At 46.3% G+C, this 18,203-nt stretch overlaps 1 protein-coding gene across 10 annotated transcripts in view; it reads left to right on the top strand.

Annotated features, from left to right (window-relative positions):
* Positions 1-11,753: 11,753 nt before the first annotated feature.
* The window catches only part of Mecom (MDS1 and EVI1 complex locus), a 530,147-nt gene continuing 523,697 nt past the window's right edge, over positions 11,754-18,203 (top strand). For all 10 annotated transcript variants that reach the window (XM_047564305.1, XM_047564299.1, XM_047564296.1 and 7 more), the window contains exon 1: positions 11,754-11,926. In XM_047564305.1, coding sequence (XP_047420261.1) covers positions 11,890-11,926 — 37 coding nt within the window. In that variant the 5' untranslated portion in view covers positions 11,754-11,889. The remainder of the gene's footprint in view (positions 11,927-18,203) is intronic.

The raw sequence follows: 18,203 nt of genomic DNA, 5'->3' as shown, positions 1-18,203 counted from the left end.
GGACTCCCATAGCACAAGAAATAAAAGCAAGAATCAACAACTGGGATAGATTCAAACTAAAAAGCTTTCTCTCAGCAAAGGAAACTATCAGCAATGTGAAGAGAGAGCCTACAGAGTGGGAGAAAATCTTTGCCAACCATACTTCAGATAGAGCGCTAATTTCCAGAATCTATAAAGAACTCAAAAAACTCTACATGGAGAATACAAATAATCCAATCAACAAATGGGCTAAGGAAATGAACAGACACTTCACAGAAGAAGATGGACAAGCAATCAACAGATACATGAAAAAATGTTCAACATCCCTAGTAATAAGGGAAATGCAAATCAAAACTACCCTAAGATTTCATCTCACCCCAATTAGAGTGGCGATTATCAAGAACACAAGCAACAATAGGTGTTGGCGAGGATGTGGTGAAAAAGGAACACTCATACATTGCTGGTGGGGTTGCAAATTAGTGCAGCCACTCTGGAAAGCAGTATGGAGATTCCTCAGAAAGCTTGGAATGGAAACGCCATTTGACCCAGCTCTCCCACTCCTTGGCCTATACCCAAAGGACTTAAAATCAGCATACTACAGAGATACAGCCACATCAATGTTCATTGCTGCTCAATTCACCATAGCCAGATTGTGGAACCAACCTAGATGCCCATCAGTTGATGAATGGATAAAGAAACTGTGGCATATATATACAATGGAATATTACTCCGCAATGAAGAATGATAAAATTATGGCGTTTGCAGGCAAATGGATGAAATTGGAGAATATCATGCTAAGTGAGATAAGCCAATCTCAAAAAACTAAAGGATGAATGATCTCGCTGATAAGCGGATGAGGACATATATTGGGGGGTGGGAAGGGTTAGCATTAGGTTTAGGATTAGGTTTAGGGTTAGGGATAAGGAGTGTGGTAAGAATGAAGGAAAGAAGGACTGTATAGAGGGAAAAGAGGGGTGGGAGGGGTGGGGGGGAAGGGAAAAAATAATGAATCAAACATCATTGCCCTATGTAAACGTATGATTACACAAATGGTATGCCTTGACTCCATGTACAAATAGAGAAACAACATGTATCCCATTTGTATACAATAATAATAAAAAAAAAAGAAAAAAAGAAAGATAATAGAGGTGCAGATAAAACCAACATGAGGCAAAAATGCTGCAGAAATTAGTGAGGGGGAGAGATTGCTTCCAGCTGAAAGAACTATATCAACAGTTTACTGGAGTAAATGATGCTTATTTGGATTTCAAAAGATGAATCAACTAAACATGTGAAGGAGAAATGTAATTCACTCTATATACTACTGCCTGCTTAATCTTCCTAGGGCAAAGTTCTGATAATGTCATTTCCCTGTTTAGAACCTTCAAGATCCCTTAGTTATCTTCAAGACAAAGTCCTAGACTTTTGCCTTTCATTCAAAACCTCTCATGGTGTGCGTCCAATCCATCTTTCCAAACCTACTTCCTATGAAGTCCCTTCTTGAATCCCGTAACCCAGGGCAACTAAGATTCTTGATGTTTTTTTGTGCACACCTTATGTTTGTCCACCTCTCTTGCTGTTTCTCCTGTGTAGAATAACTTTGCATGAACGGCAAACATTGGGGGCTTTATCTTGAAAATGACTGCGGAATCTTGAATATTCTGAGTAGGGCAGCAACACTATCAGAACTGTGCCTTAGGAAAATGGAATAGGCAGAGTTGTGTAGAAGGATTAGAAAAGGAGGTTCCTGAGGCTAAGTAGCCCATGCTCCCTGCCTGCATGTTGCTGCTTTGGGAGGTACAAGAGGCATCCAACCGCCCATTTAGTTCGATGAAGAAACTTGCATGATTACTGATTATATGAAGAGATTGGACACAAATACGATGAAAATATCAACAGAACATTATCACAACAGAAATAGATCCATTAAGATACTGTCTATTATCTTGGCTTCTCTGTATTTGTGCTTCTATTGCAACTGGAGTGAACTATCTCTTTAACCCCTAAGAATGCCACCCATCTACTATAAGAGCTCCAGTTCAGTGCCAACCAGCTAAGTGAAAAGCTAGATACAAACTGGAAGGTGATATTTTTGACCACTGACTATTACTTTTTTTTTTTTTTGGTACCAAGGATTGAACCCACGGGTACTTAATCACTGAGCTATATTCCCAGTCCTTTTTGTGTTATTTTGAGACAGGGTCTTGAAAAGTTGCTTAGGGCCTCATTAAATCGCTGAGCCTGGCTTTGAACTTGCAATCCTCCTGCCTCAGTCTCCCAAGTCGCTGGAATTACAGGCATGTGCCACCATGCCTGGCTATTCTATATAGGTGTAAGTCTAGATCAATGTTAGAATTATCCTTTAGTTCCTCTATGCAACAGAAATTTCTTCCTCAATGTTGAAAGATATTTTTTTCAAGAGTGTTTATAGAGTTGATTTGAAAAGTTGCTATGTAAACCTGGTATAGGAGCACTATATTTTGTAACATTTGAAGGCCAAATCCTATTAGATATCAGACTTAGTACAACTACAAGAACCCTCCAAGTAGATAATTCAATAGCTCAGTTCCTACAGTTTCTTCTGTATACAATTGATTCTCTGTATAGACATTGTTTTGTTCCCAGTTCTTAGAACTGTGATATGTTTCCTTGTCTTAATCTTTGAAAAGATTATGAAACATTTGCTATGGGACATGCATCATCGTTTAAAAAAATAGAGTGTTGCCTCAATAGTTGTTTCTGGGAAAAAGTGAGTATAAATCAAATTTTTGTAAGTCAAATCATATTTTAAATGTCCCAGGGGAACTCATTATTTAATAAAATAGCATGGAGCGAATAATCACATTGTGATGTGGCTTTTCATAAACCAGGGCACACCTGTGTCACACTCTGTCATGGCTATAGAACTTCACTCCACACAAGAGTTTGAAGGTTGCCAGGTCTGCCTTGGACTCAAGTCAAGGGAATTAAGTTATTGAGTACTGAGGATCTTGTTACAAGGCAGTCTCGTATATAAGCCATCTCAGCATTGGATTCTATAGTATGTACTCTAAAAAGATGTAGAAAAGCTATTACACTTATGTTTAAAAGTACATTAAGCAAATTAATTTGCTTTGATAATGTATAGATATTCTCATGGCAACTAGAATCATTTGCTTGTCTGAATAGAGAATTTTAAAGTACTATATGCATAAATTCCATAGATCTTTGTTTACAAGCAGGAATTTAGACTTAATCAATTGTTTCATGTATCGAAAGTAAGAGCAACAAGCAGATTCATGGAAAATGAAAATTTAGAAAACCCATCAAACAAAAGAGCTTGTAAAAGCATTAAAAAAAGGAAAAACAAAGGAAGAATACTTCATTAAAAATAACTATCTTTTCTTCTCTCTCTCTCTCTCTCTCTCTCTCTCTCTCTCTCTTTCTTTCTTTGTACCAAGGATTGAACCCAGGGGCACTTAACCACTGAGCCACATCCCCAGCCTTTTTATTTTTTATTTTGAGACAGGGGTCTCACAAAGTTGCTTAGGGCCTTGCTAGTTGCTGAGGCTGATTTTGAACTTGTGATCCTCCTGCTTCAGCCTCCCAAGCTGCTGGAATTACAAGTGTGCACCAAACTGCCCTGCAAAAATAATTTCTCTTTGAGTTACTTTGTAGCTTTCATTTCACAGGGAGAGTATGTGGTAACCTGGAAACATTAGACATCTTCAAATACTGACTTTGTATGTATCCTGAAGAAAAACTTGCAATTGTTAAGTCAGGGGAGGAGCAATACATCTGTCAGCAGGTCTTAGTGGCCCTCATCATTGGTCCAGGTTCTATTGCTTTAGGTTGCCTGGTCAGAACCCTGAGATGAGAGTAGTGTTGATTCATATTGAGAGTTGCTAGGTATTGGGGAACTGATTTGCCAAGACACATGTACAAGAGTCCCTTAAAAATGTGTAGCTAAAACTCAAACACATACAGGTGCCCATTCAAACTGCAATGCTAAGCTGAAGGTCTAGAGACTAGGGATGTGACTCAGTGGTTTGCCTAGGTGTGAGGTCCTGGTCCCATCCCCGGTGCTGGGGAGGGGGGAAGATATATGTGTGTGTGTGTGTGTGTGTGTGTATATATATATATATATATATATATATATATATATATATATATATGATCTAGTTGCAATAGATAGTTTCATGTATATCAAAGTCCTCAGGCTTCAGTTATTTGAGGAGACAGCTCACTGACTAAAACACATCATTACAAATAGGAATGATCAAAAGGGTATCCAAGGCCCCCACCCCACTTACATTATGCCAAATTACAGAATATTAGAGTTTGGAGCTCTAAATAGTTCTATTTATTAAATTTCTACTGAATAGTAAGCACTAACCTAGGCACTTTGTATACATTATTGTTAATTCTCACAATCAATAGTCCTGTAAGATAGACATAATGATTCCCATCATACAGAGGAGAAATATGGGCAGAAAGGCTCAGTAATTTGCCTAAAGTTATATAGCTGGTATAGGTAGTATTGGGATTTGAACCGTCAATGGCTTGCTTTTTTTTTTTTTTCCCTTTCCTTCTGAAAGTGTTATACCACTAAGCTTCATCCCAAGCCCATTTTTATTTTATTTTGAGACAGAGTGCTTGCTAAGTTGACCAGACTGGCCTCAAATTTGCAATCCTCCTGTCTCAGCCTCCCTAGTCCCCAAAATTACAGGCATAGGACAAAATGTGGAGCTAAATGGTTTGACTCTTAGGATCTTGCAATTGTATCTTACAATTCTTATCTTACAAGTCTATCTACCCAGAGTTTATCTAATGTGGAATGGTCCTGAAATTTGAATACTGCCATCTTTTCCTAAGAACAGCAACAATGGCTTTCAATGTATTTTAATATATGAATCCCATGCAGGAACGAATGACTGTTCCTATGTTGCAGGTGAAAAACCAGTGTGGAGAATTTAAGGCATGTTCTCCTTAAAGATGGCCACAGCTGAGAGGGGATTGAAGATGTGTATATACCTTAATTTAATGTAAGGAGGGAAAAGTAAATTCCATAAACTTGGTAGCAAAACACAGGGGAATGAGAGTATAGTAGGGGAAGGGTGCCATCCCACAAGGATCCAAGAAGCCAAGTGGCCTTTGGCTTCTGGCAACGGATGTGTGTGGGTGTGGGTGTGGGTGTGGGTGTGGGTGGGTATGGGGGTGGGGAATGAGAGATTCTACAATGGACCAGAGAAGATGTAGCTTTTAAATGAATGGATTAATTGACTCCACCCTCTCCACGAGCAAGGCAGAAAGCAGAATTTAAAATGATGTTTCATTTCAAAGGAGGTATCCTGATCTATGACAAGGACAGAAAACCTGGCTAGGCACATTCTAGAGCAGTGCTTCTTAAACTTTACTGTTAAGCAAATTACCTGCTAAAAAAGAGGATTTTGATTTAGTAGATCTGCTTGGGGCCTGAGATTTGGAGTTTCTAATAAAGTCCAGGTGATGCCTGATGTCCCTAGTCTGCGGACCACACGTCAAGGTGCTTCCGCATAACCTGGGAGAGTGTTAAAAAATGCGTAGGGCTTGGGCCTCTCCACAGACTTAAGAGAATCAGAACCAGCATTTTAACAAGCTCCCCAGGTGATTCATGTGCGCCTTAAACTTTAGAAACATTTTTCTAGGTGATTCTCTGTTCAGTGGAGGGGATCCAAAGAGGACCCCGGCCATCGCACATCAGCAGTCTGGTTTCTTCGTGGAGCTCTATTACCCAGGGGGCAGAGATTTGTTCCCCGTGAAGCTGCTCCTCCTGATCCTAAACCAGTAGCAGCTCCGGGAGTTGCTCGCCTCATAATCCTCCTTGCTGGGTTTCTTTCCACCCCAACCCGCGCTTCCCCGGGGCGCTCCAGCTGTTTCCCACCCCCACGCCCAGGCAGCTACTGTGCACAGCTGGAGCCCTACGCTGCAGGAACACCAGAGCTGCGGCAACCGGGAAAGCCAGGCGGGGGCGCCGCAGACTAGGCTGTGCGGGAGGAGGCTGCGTGGAGCCGAGAGAGGGCGGCGGGCGGGGGAAAGCGAGCACCTCATCTGGTGCCAACCGGCGCAGCCTTGGCGCAGCCCTGGCGCAGCCCTGGCGCGGCCCCACATTCCCACACCGCGGGAGCCGAGGCTCGCTACCTGGGAGGCGGCTCGCATCACCCCAACCTACGTTTCATAAACCCTTTGGGAAATAGTTCTCCAGCCTCGTGGGCCAGTAATCAGCCGACCTTCTCTCGAAAGAACTGCTGATTATAATCCCTGAGTTGGGCGGGGGCCTCGGGGATTTAGATTATAAATCGACTATTAAATATCATCATCGTTGTAGTTAAAAACCAGCAACCCCGACTTCCCACCCCCATTCCTTATCTACTCTTCTGAAGATGTGTGTGTGGGGGTGGTGGAAGGACTAAGGGGAGGGAACAGGATTGTTAAACCTAATGATTTGCTGAGAAACCTGGGACCGAAAACGCAATTTACAAAACGGCGAGTTTTACAAGGTAGAGAAGGTAACTGGGCAGAAAACGCGCGGCAGCTGAACCGCCGCCTCGTGTGCTCCAGGGAACCGGCTGGCCCGGAGCAAGGCGCGCTCGGACGGCGCAGCCAGGGCAGCACGCGGATTTCGCTGGAAGAGGAGACCAGAGGGCCCAGGGGTCCGCGCGCACTGCAGAGAGGAGCGCCTCCCACCGCCGGTGCCCGCTGCACCCCTTCTCCAGCTGGGCGCGGAAGCCGAGCTAGCCCCGCGCTTTCGCCTCGCAGGCATTTGAAGCGCGTTAGTTCGCCGCTAGCTTCCCTTTCGTGGCAGAGCGGCGGACCGTTTAAAGTTAACACCCTCATTCAGCTGCTAACGCCGGGATGTGCGCTTTTGCCCCCTCGTACGTGTCTGGGTGTGTTTCTCCAAAGGATGTCAAACAAAACCGATAGTCTTAACGTTTGTTAAAGCCGTTCGTGTTCTGTCTCGAGGCTCATCGGGTTTGTTCAAACTTTTGTGAGTGTATGAGTGAGTGTGCGCGTGTCTCCACCCTCCTTTTGCTCCCCCCAACCTCACCCCCACCCCCACCCCCACCCCGCTCGTGCGGGGCGAAGTAGTCCTATATAGCGATGATAAATATCCCTGTTGATCACTTGATTGATTACCTCCCTGAAAGGTCACGCGGGCTCGCAGTAATTTCCTTTTGCCTAAGGCTCCCTTTTCACTTTTACTCCAGCACGACAGCTCCGAGTACACGGGATCTTTATTTTTTATTTTAACCCCTAAATGCAACCCCTCCCGAAAACAATGCAGACAAGAAAAATCGAATAAAATCAACTGGAGACCTTTTCGCTCACTCGCAGCTTCCCTCCCCATCTTGCTTTTTTCTTTCTTGTCGCCCCCGTTCCCTCCCACTCTGGCCCCCTCTCCTCAACTCAAATGTATTCTGGACACTATTTAATAGATGAGTGTCTTGCAAGTAAACTCAGGCGTCCCTTGGGTCTGCATTTCATGTCTGTGACTCTCTCCCTTTCTCTCCTGTGGACTGAAAATTCGGATTTAAACCACTAGACAAGCTATTAATTTAGCTAGGCTACCCAGGGTCCTGAACCCAATTAATTTCTAATAATTATAGCCCAAGGGGGCTAGATAGATCTCCCTGCCTCTTTCTTTTATTGCCACTCCACGCCACCAAGGTCAGCGTATAATAATAAAGTGTATATTTTGAAAGCGATCTCCAGAACAGTGAGTTATTGCAATGAATGAAAATTGTTTCCATTTTGGCTAATTGAGCCCGTGGCCGAAAGCTGGAGCTCTGAGACTAAATAAAGAGGACTGTTTCATTTCAACATGAAGAAACCCCTGCCTAGCTCTGGTCACCCAGCGAGAGTTTAATTTCTTAACAGCCAACCTGAAACCCAGCGTTGGGTAAACAGTATTAATAATTGCATTACAATGATTAAATTAATCTTGCTGGTAGCTAGAAGAATATAGGTTGCGATTCAATAGCACAATGTAAAGTTCACTGCACAAAGACAATAGGCCAAGAAATACCTCCATAAAGAATTCAAACTTTCTTCCAAAGATACTATGAGGCTGGCTCAATTATAATGCGAGGAAAGGAAAATTTCTCATTGCGTGTAATGTGTTGAAAAATCCGTTCTTTGCCATTTTTAGCATTAGTTAAACAGTAGGAGAGGGGTATAGTCCTCTGAGTCTTCCTCTTCGATAACCCCCATCTTCAGTCCCAACTCCCCTGTCGCTTTCCCTGCCTCTGCTTAAAAAAACAAAAACAAGCAAACCCATTCAGACATAAACTCATCAACTTTCCAACGAGGCACTGCTTCCAGGATGTCCGCTTCCGTGAGAAGAAACGCAAAAAAATGTTAGGACCCACGCTACTGCCTCCCAGTGAAACGAATTTCAGGAGAAGGAAAGGCGGGAGGTGGGGAGTGGGCAGCGAAGGCAGCTTGGCCAACTTGTTGGAGGCCTTTTTTTCCTGTTGGGCCAGGGACAGCATAGACATCCCGTCACAGGGTGTCGGGAATTCCAGGGGCCCAACAGAAAGTCACCTGCTCTGGTCTCACGGTTGGGACTTGGGACAGGTGGAACTGACGGGGTCCAGGCACTTGGGAATGGGAACCCGCTGGGACAGACGCGCCGGGGCCGCGGCGCAGTAGGCAGTGTGCGCTGCCGGCTGCTGCTGGGCGTTTGCTTCACCAGGTTAAACCCACTTGAACTAGCAACTTAGCTCTTGTATTAGCGCACATTTAGGGTAGAAAACAAGTGATCGAGAAAGAAAGAAAAAGAAAGGGAATAGGGGGAGGACGAGAAATCGGCTTTCAGGTTCGAAAATAAAAAGAAGCGATGGCATGGAGAATATTTTTATTATTTTTTTAAAAAGAATAATGACTTGTCTTTACACAACGCCTTGGCCTGGGGAAGTATAAGACTTTGTGTTTATTATTTCAGTTAAATGAAGTCGGAGATTCTTGCGTCCCGAAACTCTTGGAAACATTAGGGAGAAAGGCTCCTTCACTGAATCGATTGCGATCCCAGGGTCTTTAAAATCCAGAAGGGAGGGTGCTCCAGCCGCGTCTCTCTGTCCCGCCCCCACGCTCTTCTAGAAAGGTTTAAAAGACAGGGACCCTTGCATTTGGGGGTTCCGAAACTGATTTGCTTTACTTGTTTCCCACCTCCCATCCAGTTTCCTTCACAGAAACCACCCCACCCCTTAGCCCGCCACGTGGTTTCTAATTTCTCAGCAGAAGCAAGTCCAGCTTCACTTGTGGGTCTTGTATTTAATCGCAGGGTTTGTAACAATGATCCCTTCCTTTCCTAGAAAATTTCAAGAGGTCTCCTCTTTACCTCCCATCTCTAAGAGAACCCAGATATAGATAGATCCCCTGGGGATGAGGTGGATGGAATTAACGGAGAAATGAAGGGAAGGTCAACTCCTTTTTCAAAAACTGTAGGCTGAGAAGGTGAGATGACAGTCCCAGGCAGAACTTTCTCCTGACAGAGCACTCTGCACTTCCTGGGTGTCAAAGCCATCTTTGTCTCTTTCTGGGTGAGGCCAAGATCCTCTAGGTTCTGATAGTTGAGATCTTCCTGTGCTCCTCTCTGGCCTAGGCAATGCTCCCTCACAAATGACCAGAAGCAACTGTCAGAACTTCTCACCTGCTAGCCTAGTGTTTCTCTAGAGATTTTTCTCCTTTTCAGGATTTCAAGCTTCATTTCTCTTTTTTTCTTTTGAGGACATGTACTCATCCGAAGGAAGACACTCTTCCATGGAAACTGGGAGGAACTGGCAGATTCACATCTCGGGGGTGGGCAGTTAGAGTTGTAGACCTGTGGGATGGGGACACCCACACTCAGAGAATGTTGGAGTGGCTGGTGCTTTTGCACACACCAAATATGTAAGCACACTCACCTGTAAGTGAAAGGCAATGAAACTGTAGATATGGAAAAAACAAAAACAAACAAACAAAAAACCACCCAGGCGCCTCTTCTGTGGGGATGACAGAGTTTCCTGGTACCCATGTGTGTGGGCACCAGAGCCTTCTCTTTTGGATGTTGTTCCACTTATGCTCTGTAATTCCCTCCTTTACCACCCGCTTCCCTTCCTCACATTTCAAGGTTACACATCTGTGTCTCTCTTGGGACCTGTAGCTTGTTTCTACAGGGACTTGTATCTTATTGCCAAATGCCTCCTGAATTACACAGCTCTGGAGAAAGAAAAATGGTGGGCATCCTTAGTCAGGGTGAGTCCTTTCAACTTTCTCTTGGCCATTGAATCCCTTTGGAGTTGAACTTGCTATTTGTCTCTCACATCCCCAGTCCCAGTTTTGACAATAAATACCAACAGGTGCAACTGAACATTCTCAATCATCCCACTTTTCTTCTCCCATCTTAGCCAAACTCATGCCTTAGGACCTGCTTTTCTTTTCCCTCTCCTTTAACTTGAGCATCAAGGATGTATTGTTACAGCACAGAGACTGAAAAGATTGTAATTTTCTTTTATGGTGTCTGGCAGGATTTGCAACAGATATTAATGGGGACATAAATAGCACATGGAAGGTATTGAACAAAATTGTTTAATGCAAGGAGGATGTACCAAGAGAAAATCTATATGGAGTTGGGATTGATTCATACCTTGAGCACACCTGGCTCCTTAGGAGTTCCCCATTTGTATATGCCCACTTCAGTGGTAAATCCTATAATTAATGCGAATTTCAACAATGTAGTTTTTAAAGAGGTGTATGGAATTTCCCTCCTTTTCCTCCTTTTTGTAACCCCAGAGGTTGTAGGTTTAAGTGAGTGAGTGAAAATGGCAGGCAGGCTGAGCTGCAGCGGGAGGCGACCGGGGCAGCGGAGGGGAGGTCGGAAGGTGACAGCCGACCTTAGGAAAGGCAGGAGGTCTTGGATGTCAAATGCCCGCGCCGGCCTGGACCTGGGAATCGAGGTTGATCATTATTACTTGATGGTAACAGACTACTGAAATCTTTGAAGGATAGCAGCAAGCATTAGCATTACTAAAACTAAAAAAGAAACAATTATTTATTCTGCTTCCAACTCTAAAAGCGGAAGCCGCAATAGCTTCGGTAGCAGTAGCAGCCGCAGCGGATTTCTCAAGTTCAGGATGATTCTTACTTCCTCCTGGATCATTCGCCGATGGTCCAGCCCTTCTTATAATTCTTTAGTAGAGGGAAAGATTTATTTAGAAGTTTTCCCCCTCCTCTACTGCTTACTTTCTCCAAGGACGGTATTGAAAATTTTCTGCAACTTATTATGGGAAAAACAGAAGTAATAGTTAATACAGGCTTTTTGGTGACTCCAACGCAGAATCAATCCCCTGCCCCCACGGAATCAATGCTCGGTCCAAGCCTTTCAAACCTTTTCATTCCTTTTTTTTTTTTTTTTTTTTTTTTTTTTGGGCGAGGTGTCTGCTCCCCTCTAGCTCCCCGCGCTCGCTCCCCGCCCCCAGCCGCCCTCCCCGTGGCTCCTTTCTCCGCCTCCTCAGCGATTGCCATCTGACAAGATCTCCAAATCAAAGTGATAAATCGCTCCAAACTTTTTTTGGCGGCGCTGAGATGTTGGAGGGGCGTCTAGCGCGCATGTGCGAAGGTGCCCAAACTGACAATGCTAGAGAGATAGCGAGTGTGGATTGAGAGAAAGGGAGAGAGGGAGGGAGAGAGAGTGAAAGAGGGAAAGACAGAGTGAGTGTGTGGAAGTAAGTGTGCGTGTGTGAGCGAGAGTATGTGTGTGTGTGTGTGAGAGAGAGAGAGAGAGAGAAGAGAAGAGAGAGAGAGAGAGAGAGAGAGAGAGAGAGAGGGAGCGAGAGGGAGAGCAAAAGAAGGAAAAGATCCAAGAAAAAAAAAACCCAACCACACACCAGCGGCTGCAGGACTGGGCACAGCATGAGATCCAAAGGCAGGGCAAGGAAACTGGCCACAAGTAGGTGCAATATCCCTTTTCTATTGGCTTTCCCCCCTCCTCTGCCATCTTGCATATCTGTCTCCAGCACTCCGGGAGGGAGCGCGAGCTGCCTCTTGCGCCCGGGCCCCGGGTGGAGGGTAGGCGCAACGCAGCCCCAGCAACCTGCCGGTTCCAGTCTCCGCACCCAGTCGCCCGCTCTCACTCCTGGTTTGGGCCCCAGAGAAGCCCGGGCAGCCCTCAGCACCGCACACCGACTAGCTGTGGCAACCCCGGGGTGGGGGTGGGGTGGGGGCAGCAAAAACGGGGGTAGGAGGGAGGAGAGAGCGCGAGAGTGAGCGCGAAGGGGGGGGGGGAGAGGAGAGGAGTGAAGAGAGTCTCCCCCTCCCCTCCCCTTCCCCCCAGGCGGGGGAGAGTCGCCTCTGGCCAACCAGCTAGTCCCGGGTGTGGGAGGAGGGGGGAGCGGGGGATGGGGGAAGCGGGCAGGGGAAGGGAGTATTTCGAGCCTCGGTTTGTTTCTGGGGTTTGGAATGGGTGGCAGGCTCGGAGGGAACCACAGTGGCGGCAGCGGCGGGCGGCAGTGGTGGAGTTGGGAAAAGTTGCGAGACGGCCGCTGAAGTTGCGCGGGCAGGCGGGCTGCGCCGAACCGCGGCTGCGGTAGTGGGCGCTGTGCGCTTGGTCATGGTCTCCGGCGTGTGCGGCGCGGCGGGAGGACCCGGGAGGGGAATAGAGGAGACAAAGGGGGGCTGTAGTCGCCGGGTGGGGGGCACTGGCAGAGCAAAGCTATCGGCTCTCAGCCGCAGGCAGGTGGGGAGAGAAGAAGCCCCGTGTACGCGTGCAGAGCTGTGAATGGAGGGCGCGCAGCCAGCGGCAGGAGTCGCGGAGGATAAGGAGGCCGAGAGGGCGCGCTCCGACCCGCCAACCCCGGGCTGGCGGGGCGCCGAGTGACCCCCAGGGGGCGGGCTGCCTGAACGTTGGGCCGCGGAGAGGGCGCGGCTGATCCTCCCGCTCTCTTTCTGGGAGCAGCCCGGGTCCCGGGTCAGTAATCCTCCCCGGCGCCCCCTGCCTGCCCGGCGTGGAGCAACCCTGGTCACGCGGGACCAGGGCGATTGGGTTTGGGGCGGGGGCGGCGAGACCCGCATCCCCCTCTCTTTCAGCCAAGCTGTTGGGTGACTTGCCCGGCATTGCGGGCCGAACGGACACTGTCGGACACGACCCGATCCTCAGCCGGAGTATGCGACTGGGCTGTGTTGTTCAAACGCCTCTACCCCGAGTCTAAGGGGACTCGGCTGAGCCGAGTCCAGGAGCGGCCGCGAGCGTTTCTCCGCAGTGTCGGCACGCGGGGCTCGAGCTGCCTCGGGAGAGCACAGGCCGCCCTTGGTTCACTCGCATTTGGCACTTGCTGAAAACAGAACTCTAATTATTTTGCTCGTAGGCCAGAGAAATGAGACACGGGGATGGGTGGAATGTTTTTCTTCAGTGAAGTCCCCACTCTCCCGCTCTGGTCCATTCACATTAAAACCAAGTACGGTAGGTATTCCACGCCTAGCAGCCTGCTGCGTCCCTGCAGCATTGCCGGAAGGCAGTGACACCTAGGCGCTCAGTTTAACTGGCGGTGGGAGTATGCGGTCTAGCCCGGCCAGATGCTGTCATCCTAGACGCTTTCCCAGTGCTTCGTCCAGTCCTCACCCAAGCACTCTCACACTTCCTAATGCATTTTTTCCCCCTCGCTTTGGTCTCAGAGATCAACCTAAATGTAGGGCTCATTGGGTCACCAGTCCATCTGTGTCTTCTTTGAATATTGTTCATTTCATTTCGCTTCGGTAGTGTCAAGGCGTGCCAATAGAACTGTTTTTCTTGTTTGCTTTTAACCAAGTCTGATGTCTTTATTCTCATCTGAGGGGGAATAAATGTACCTATGGTTGGAGGCTTGAAGGCTTCAATTCTGACTAAAGGTTAGGAGTGTGTATGTGTGTGTGTGTTCGCGCGCGCGCGCGCGCGTGTGTGTGTGTGGTTGTTGTTGTCGGGAGGGGGCGGGGAGCCTGCTTCAACCATGCCTAAGTTGTGAAAGGAAAGCCTAAGGCTTCGCGCCGCGCCTCATTGCCAGGCATCCGCCGAAGTGAAAGCAGAACACAAAACCCTTCGGATTTTCTTGAACAACCCTTTCAACTATTTTAGTTGCCAAGAAAGCTGTACACTGCTGTTTTAAAATATTCCCGCATGCACAGTCCACTCAACACCCAGAATCCGAGCTTCGTTTCTGATCTGATACTTGTCATTCAACCCGTGGGAGACACATTCATTTTGTGTCCAGTGTCGGTAATGATGCCCTTGCAGTTTTCAGGTAACTAGAACCGAACTCTTACAAACTTTTCCTGCTGAGCCTCAGGTTCCCACTTGTAGGGCTCCAGCTGTTGCTGCCACAGCTGCCTTCTTTAGAAGTGCTGCTTTATGCAAAATTTCAGTTACAATCGGAGTAATAAAGGAAATCACATTTAAACTGCGGATTTTTGTACTTTAAAGCACTATTTCCTTTTGACGAGTAACGCGAGGCAGAGATAGTTGGTGACCCCTGCGGTGCAATCATACAACGAAAATTTAGTTGCTCTGACTCTACTGATTTCTTCTTGGGTTAGGAAGAGGCAGTGTGACCAGCGTATAAAAAAAAAGAAAAAGAAAAAAACTACCTTTATCGTGGCAAAAATAAACATTTCAATGAAAACAAATTACATAGAAATAGTTCTTCTCTCGATTGCTTGCTATTCTTTTTGTCTTTTGTAAATTTCTTTGGTGGTCATAACTTCTTGCTTGATCTTGGCCATGGTAGAGGAGAAGTCTATGGAGGTTGACCAGAGACCACATGCCCTGAAAATAGCCCCTAAAGCTACACCAAGATTGAATACAGAACCCAGTTTGCAATTCCTATCTCTTATTTTTTACACAATAATTGAAACTGACAAATTCGTTATAAATCATGAGAGAATTTAAATTTTAATTAAAAAATAAAGAAGGAAAAAGCAAGAAGATTGACCTGTGTACTGTCTAAAGCGCCTGACTTATATTTCCATCTTTAAGAAAAGAAAACTAAAAGCCAAGTCAAGCCTGGCAGTCCTGGGAGACTTCCCAGCCGTTTTCATGGGCAGCTAGCATTGCACCTGGGCCATGCCAGAAATGCCAGTTGCAACTCTCCTGATGAATGGGAAGGAAGTGAATTTGGATCTGCCAGCATATCTAGCGTCTGAAACACGAAAAAACCCCCACCCCACTTCCCCAAAGTGACAGCCGGCAGGATTTCAATCACAGCAATGAACGGAGCTGCATCGAGTAACCCCCTTAGCTACCAGCCCCCCAGAAGTCTCGTAAAGACGCAGAAGGCAGCGATCCGATTAGCAGGACCGTGGCGGGGAGGGCACTTGTTACTTCCACACTGATCTCTGTTTAAAAGCAGGCTCTGAAGTAGGAAAGGTAGATGCTGACTCTCCCTCCTGTCCTTAAACTCCTCACCTTAGCAGCCCAGGACCTAAGATAAAAAGGAAACGCGTGCCCAAGTTGAGGTACTCAGTCTCTGCATGTGCACCTTACTCGGATTTTCCTTCATCCTTAAGAAACCCACATCAAAACAAAGCTTTGTTATAAAATATACGTTTATTTGTTTATTTCAGACTGCTTTTGAGGAGAAATGTTCTCCGGATGGAGCTGAGGCCCCTTCTAGGAAGGCAGTTTATTTGCCATTACTTGATCATTACCCGGGCTTAGGGCTTCTTTACTGCATTTGGCACTTTGAGCTCCGTCTTCCTAGAGCATTTAGATGTATTTCGCACCCCCACTCCCTTACCCCCAAATCTGTGTTTAAGGGAAGGTTAATTATGCTTTTCATTCTCCCCACATCCCCAACACTGTGGGAGGGGACGGTTCATTAGCTGCAGAGCCAGTAAGGCTGGGAAGCAAGGCTTCTTTCCCCAGGTTTTTATTCGTAGGAGCTGAGGAGTTTCAGGTCTTGGCAGCGACGGTGTGCTTGTGAGCTTTCTTTCTTTCTTTTTTAATTTGCCTGGTAGCCCCATTCTCAGTTCTCAGGTTTTCTCCGCAGAAGCCTCTCCCTGTACCCCAGGGCCGGGTCTTCCTGTGGACAGACATTCGACTTGTAGAGGATTACTGAATAGAAATTAACACAGCATTCTGTGAAAATTTTAGTCTTTCTCTCTTTCTCTTTCTTTCATTCCAGTTGAAGGTAATGAGTTTCTCATTAAAGAGAAACTGCTTTGAACATCGGAGTGTTTGGGAGTTTATTTTAGTTTTGGAAGTTGGGTCCAGGTTATCGGAGCCTGCAGTTGTGACCTGGAGCAGGAAGGCCATAGTTGGGATGCCTAGCTCTGTCCTCCCCCGGGGCAGGCAAGGAGGGCAAGAGGGCAGACTGGTTGCCTACCTCAGCCCCTCTCTTCTGGCATCTCTCTCCACTTTGTCTCCACTGGAAGCTGGCCAGGAGGTTACTTCCACACTTGTGTTCCTGACCACCAGGTCTTCCCCTCTTCCCAAGGTTCCAAGTACTTGGCAAAAGCCCACTTCCCTAGAGCTATCTACCCCTCCCACCTCATCTCAGACCCTTCTGGTGCTGAGAAAGTGACCCTCAATGGGGCATGTGGTGGGATTGGGGTGCTCCCAGTGATACACTCATCCTCTCCCCCAATCTGGCTCCTCAGGCTTCTTAGTTTTGGCTTCGAGCTTTGGCCAGCACTCTTCTTCCCACTTCCAACCTCATGGGTGCTGTGTGCTTGGAACAACTGCTTCCCAGCGGTGCATTGACAGTATAAAACACACACACCATCACAAGCACACACTCACATGTCTTGTGTAGAGGGTATGCATTCACTACCACTGGCAGGGTGGGCCTCTTCCCAGCCTCACAGGGCCTGGGAGACAGGGACTGTGGGGGAGGAGATGGGGCAGGATCTGACAGCCATACTCTAAGGATGCCAAGCACATTTTCTTGGAGTGGTGTGGTTAACCCTTCCTCCGCTGGAAGCTGCTGTCTAGGCATTTTCTAAAATAGTCTGTGGGGTCTGCTTTCTGCTTTCCTTTTCTCCTGGGCGGCCCGGTATGAATCATTAGTTCCCTCCCTACTTCCCCACTCTATTAGCCACGATCCTCCTTCTAAAATTAGATTTTCCCCTTTCCACTCTTCTGGCCTTCTGAGTTTACTAAGGAATGCTCAAGGAAATTGGCTGTGTATTGAGAACAAGTGTGAGGAAGAGGAGTAAAAGGATACAAACAAATTTAACAGAAAACAAAAAAGGGGGCCCAGAAGAGAGAAACAGAGCCCTTCTTCCACATCTCTATTTTGCACAAGAGTGGTATTTTCCTCTCTCCCTCCAGTAAATGAAAAAAAAATTCTTGTTAATTACCTTTTCTACATGCCGTACAAGAAACTTCAGAGATGTTTCTACACAGGGAAGAAACTGTTTACAAAATGCTTTCAAAAGTGTGACATATTGCTCTAGTTCAGCACTAAAAAGCTAAACACACTTACCCTCCTTTGAAGTGCCGGGGCTGGGGCAGCTTATTTGAGTGCAGTTCAGATATTGCTGTGGGTATAACTAATGGCTTCTACCTATTTAGCTCAAGTGGGAGGAGAGAAAGGCCTGAATTCCTTGTCCAGTGGGTCCCTCTGGAGACTGGGTTCTGGCTTCTGGCCAGTTCTGTACAATGTCAACATTGAATATTTGAATTCCCAGACTCTATTTAACAAGTTTCTAAATAAATAAACTCATTGTGTGTCTGTGTTTAAAATTATTTTACCTCTTTCATAAAAGCTTATTACATTGGTCTTGCAAGTTGATTTTTTTTTTGAAAAAAATAAACAAACAAACAGAGCTTAAGGCATTTTAATAGCCAGGTCTCCACAATATGTATGTTTTATGAAGCCATTCTCTCACTTGGAGGTGCGTAGGAGCTATTTAGAGAGCTCTTAAGCTATACTGTGTGACCTGATAGTGAATTAAAAAAACCCAAAAAGCTATGTTCAGAAAGTCAGTGAAATATTAATCTCATCAAAAGGGGGGCTTGACTATGTAACTTTAGTGCCTTTAAATATTTGATAATTTGTCCTTCAGGAGACTTCACCGATGTGTCTTAAATGAATATATGTATATGGAACTCTATCACTTATAGGTTCTGAAGGCAAGTCTAGAACTCTTCTCAGATGAGATTTTGTTTCTGGGCATTTGTTTCCTTCTGTCTCTAAAAGTTGGAATGAGTAGATACACAGATACTTTTCTCATATTTCAGTTTGGTGAAAAGAACC

The sequence above is a fragment of the Sciurus carolinensis genome, chromosome 9 (genome assembly GCF_902686445.1).
Source record: "Sciurus carolinensis chromosome 9, mSciCar1.2, whole genome shotgun sequence".
Taxonomy (NCBI): domain Eukaryota; kingdom Metazoa; phylum Chordata; class Mammalia; order Rodentia; family Sciuridae; genus Sciurus; species Sciurus carolinensis.
This window is presented reverse-complemented; position numbering and strand designations above follow the sequence as displayed.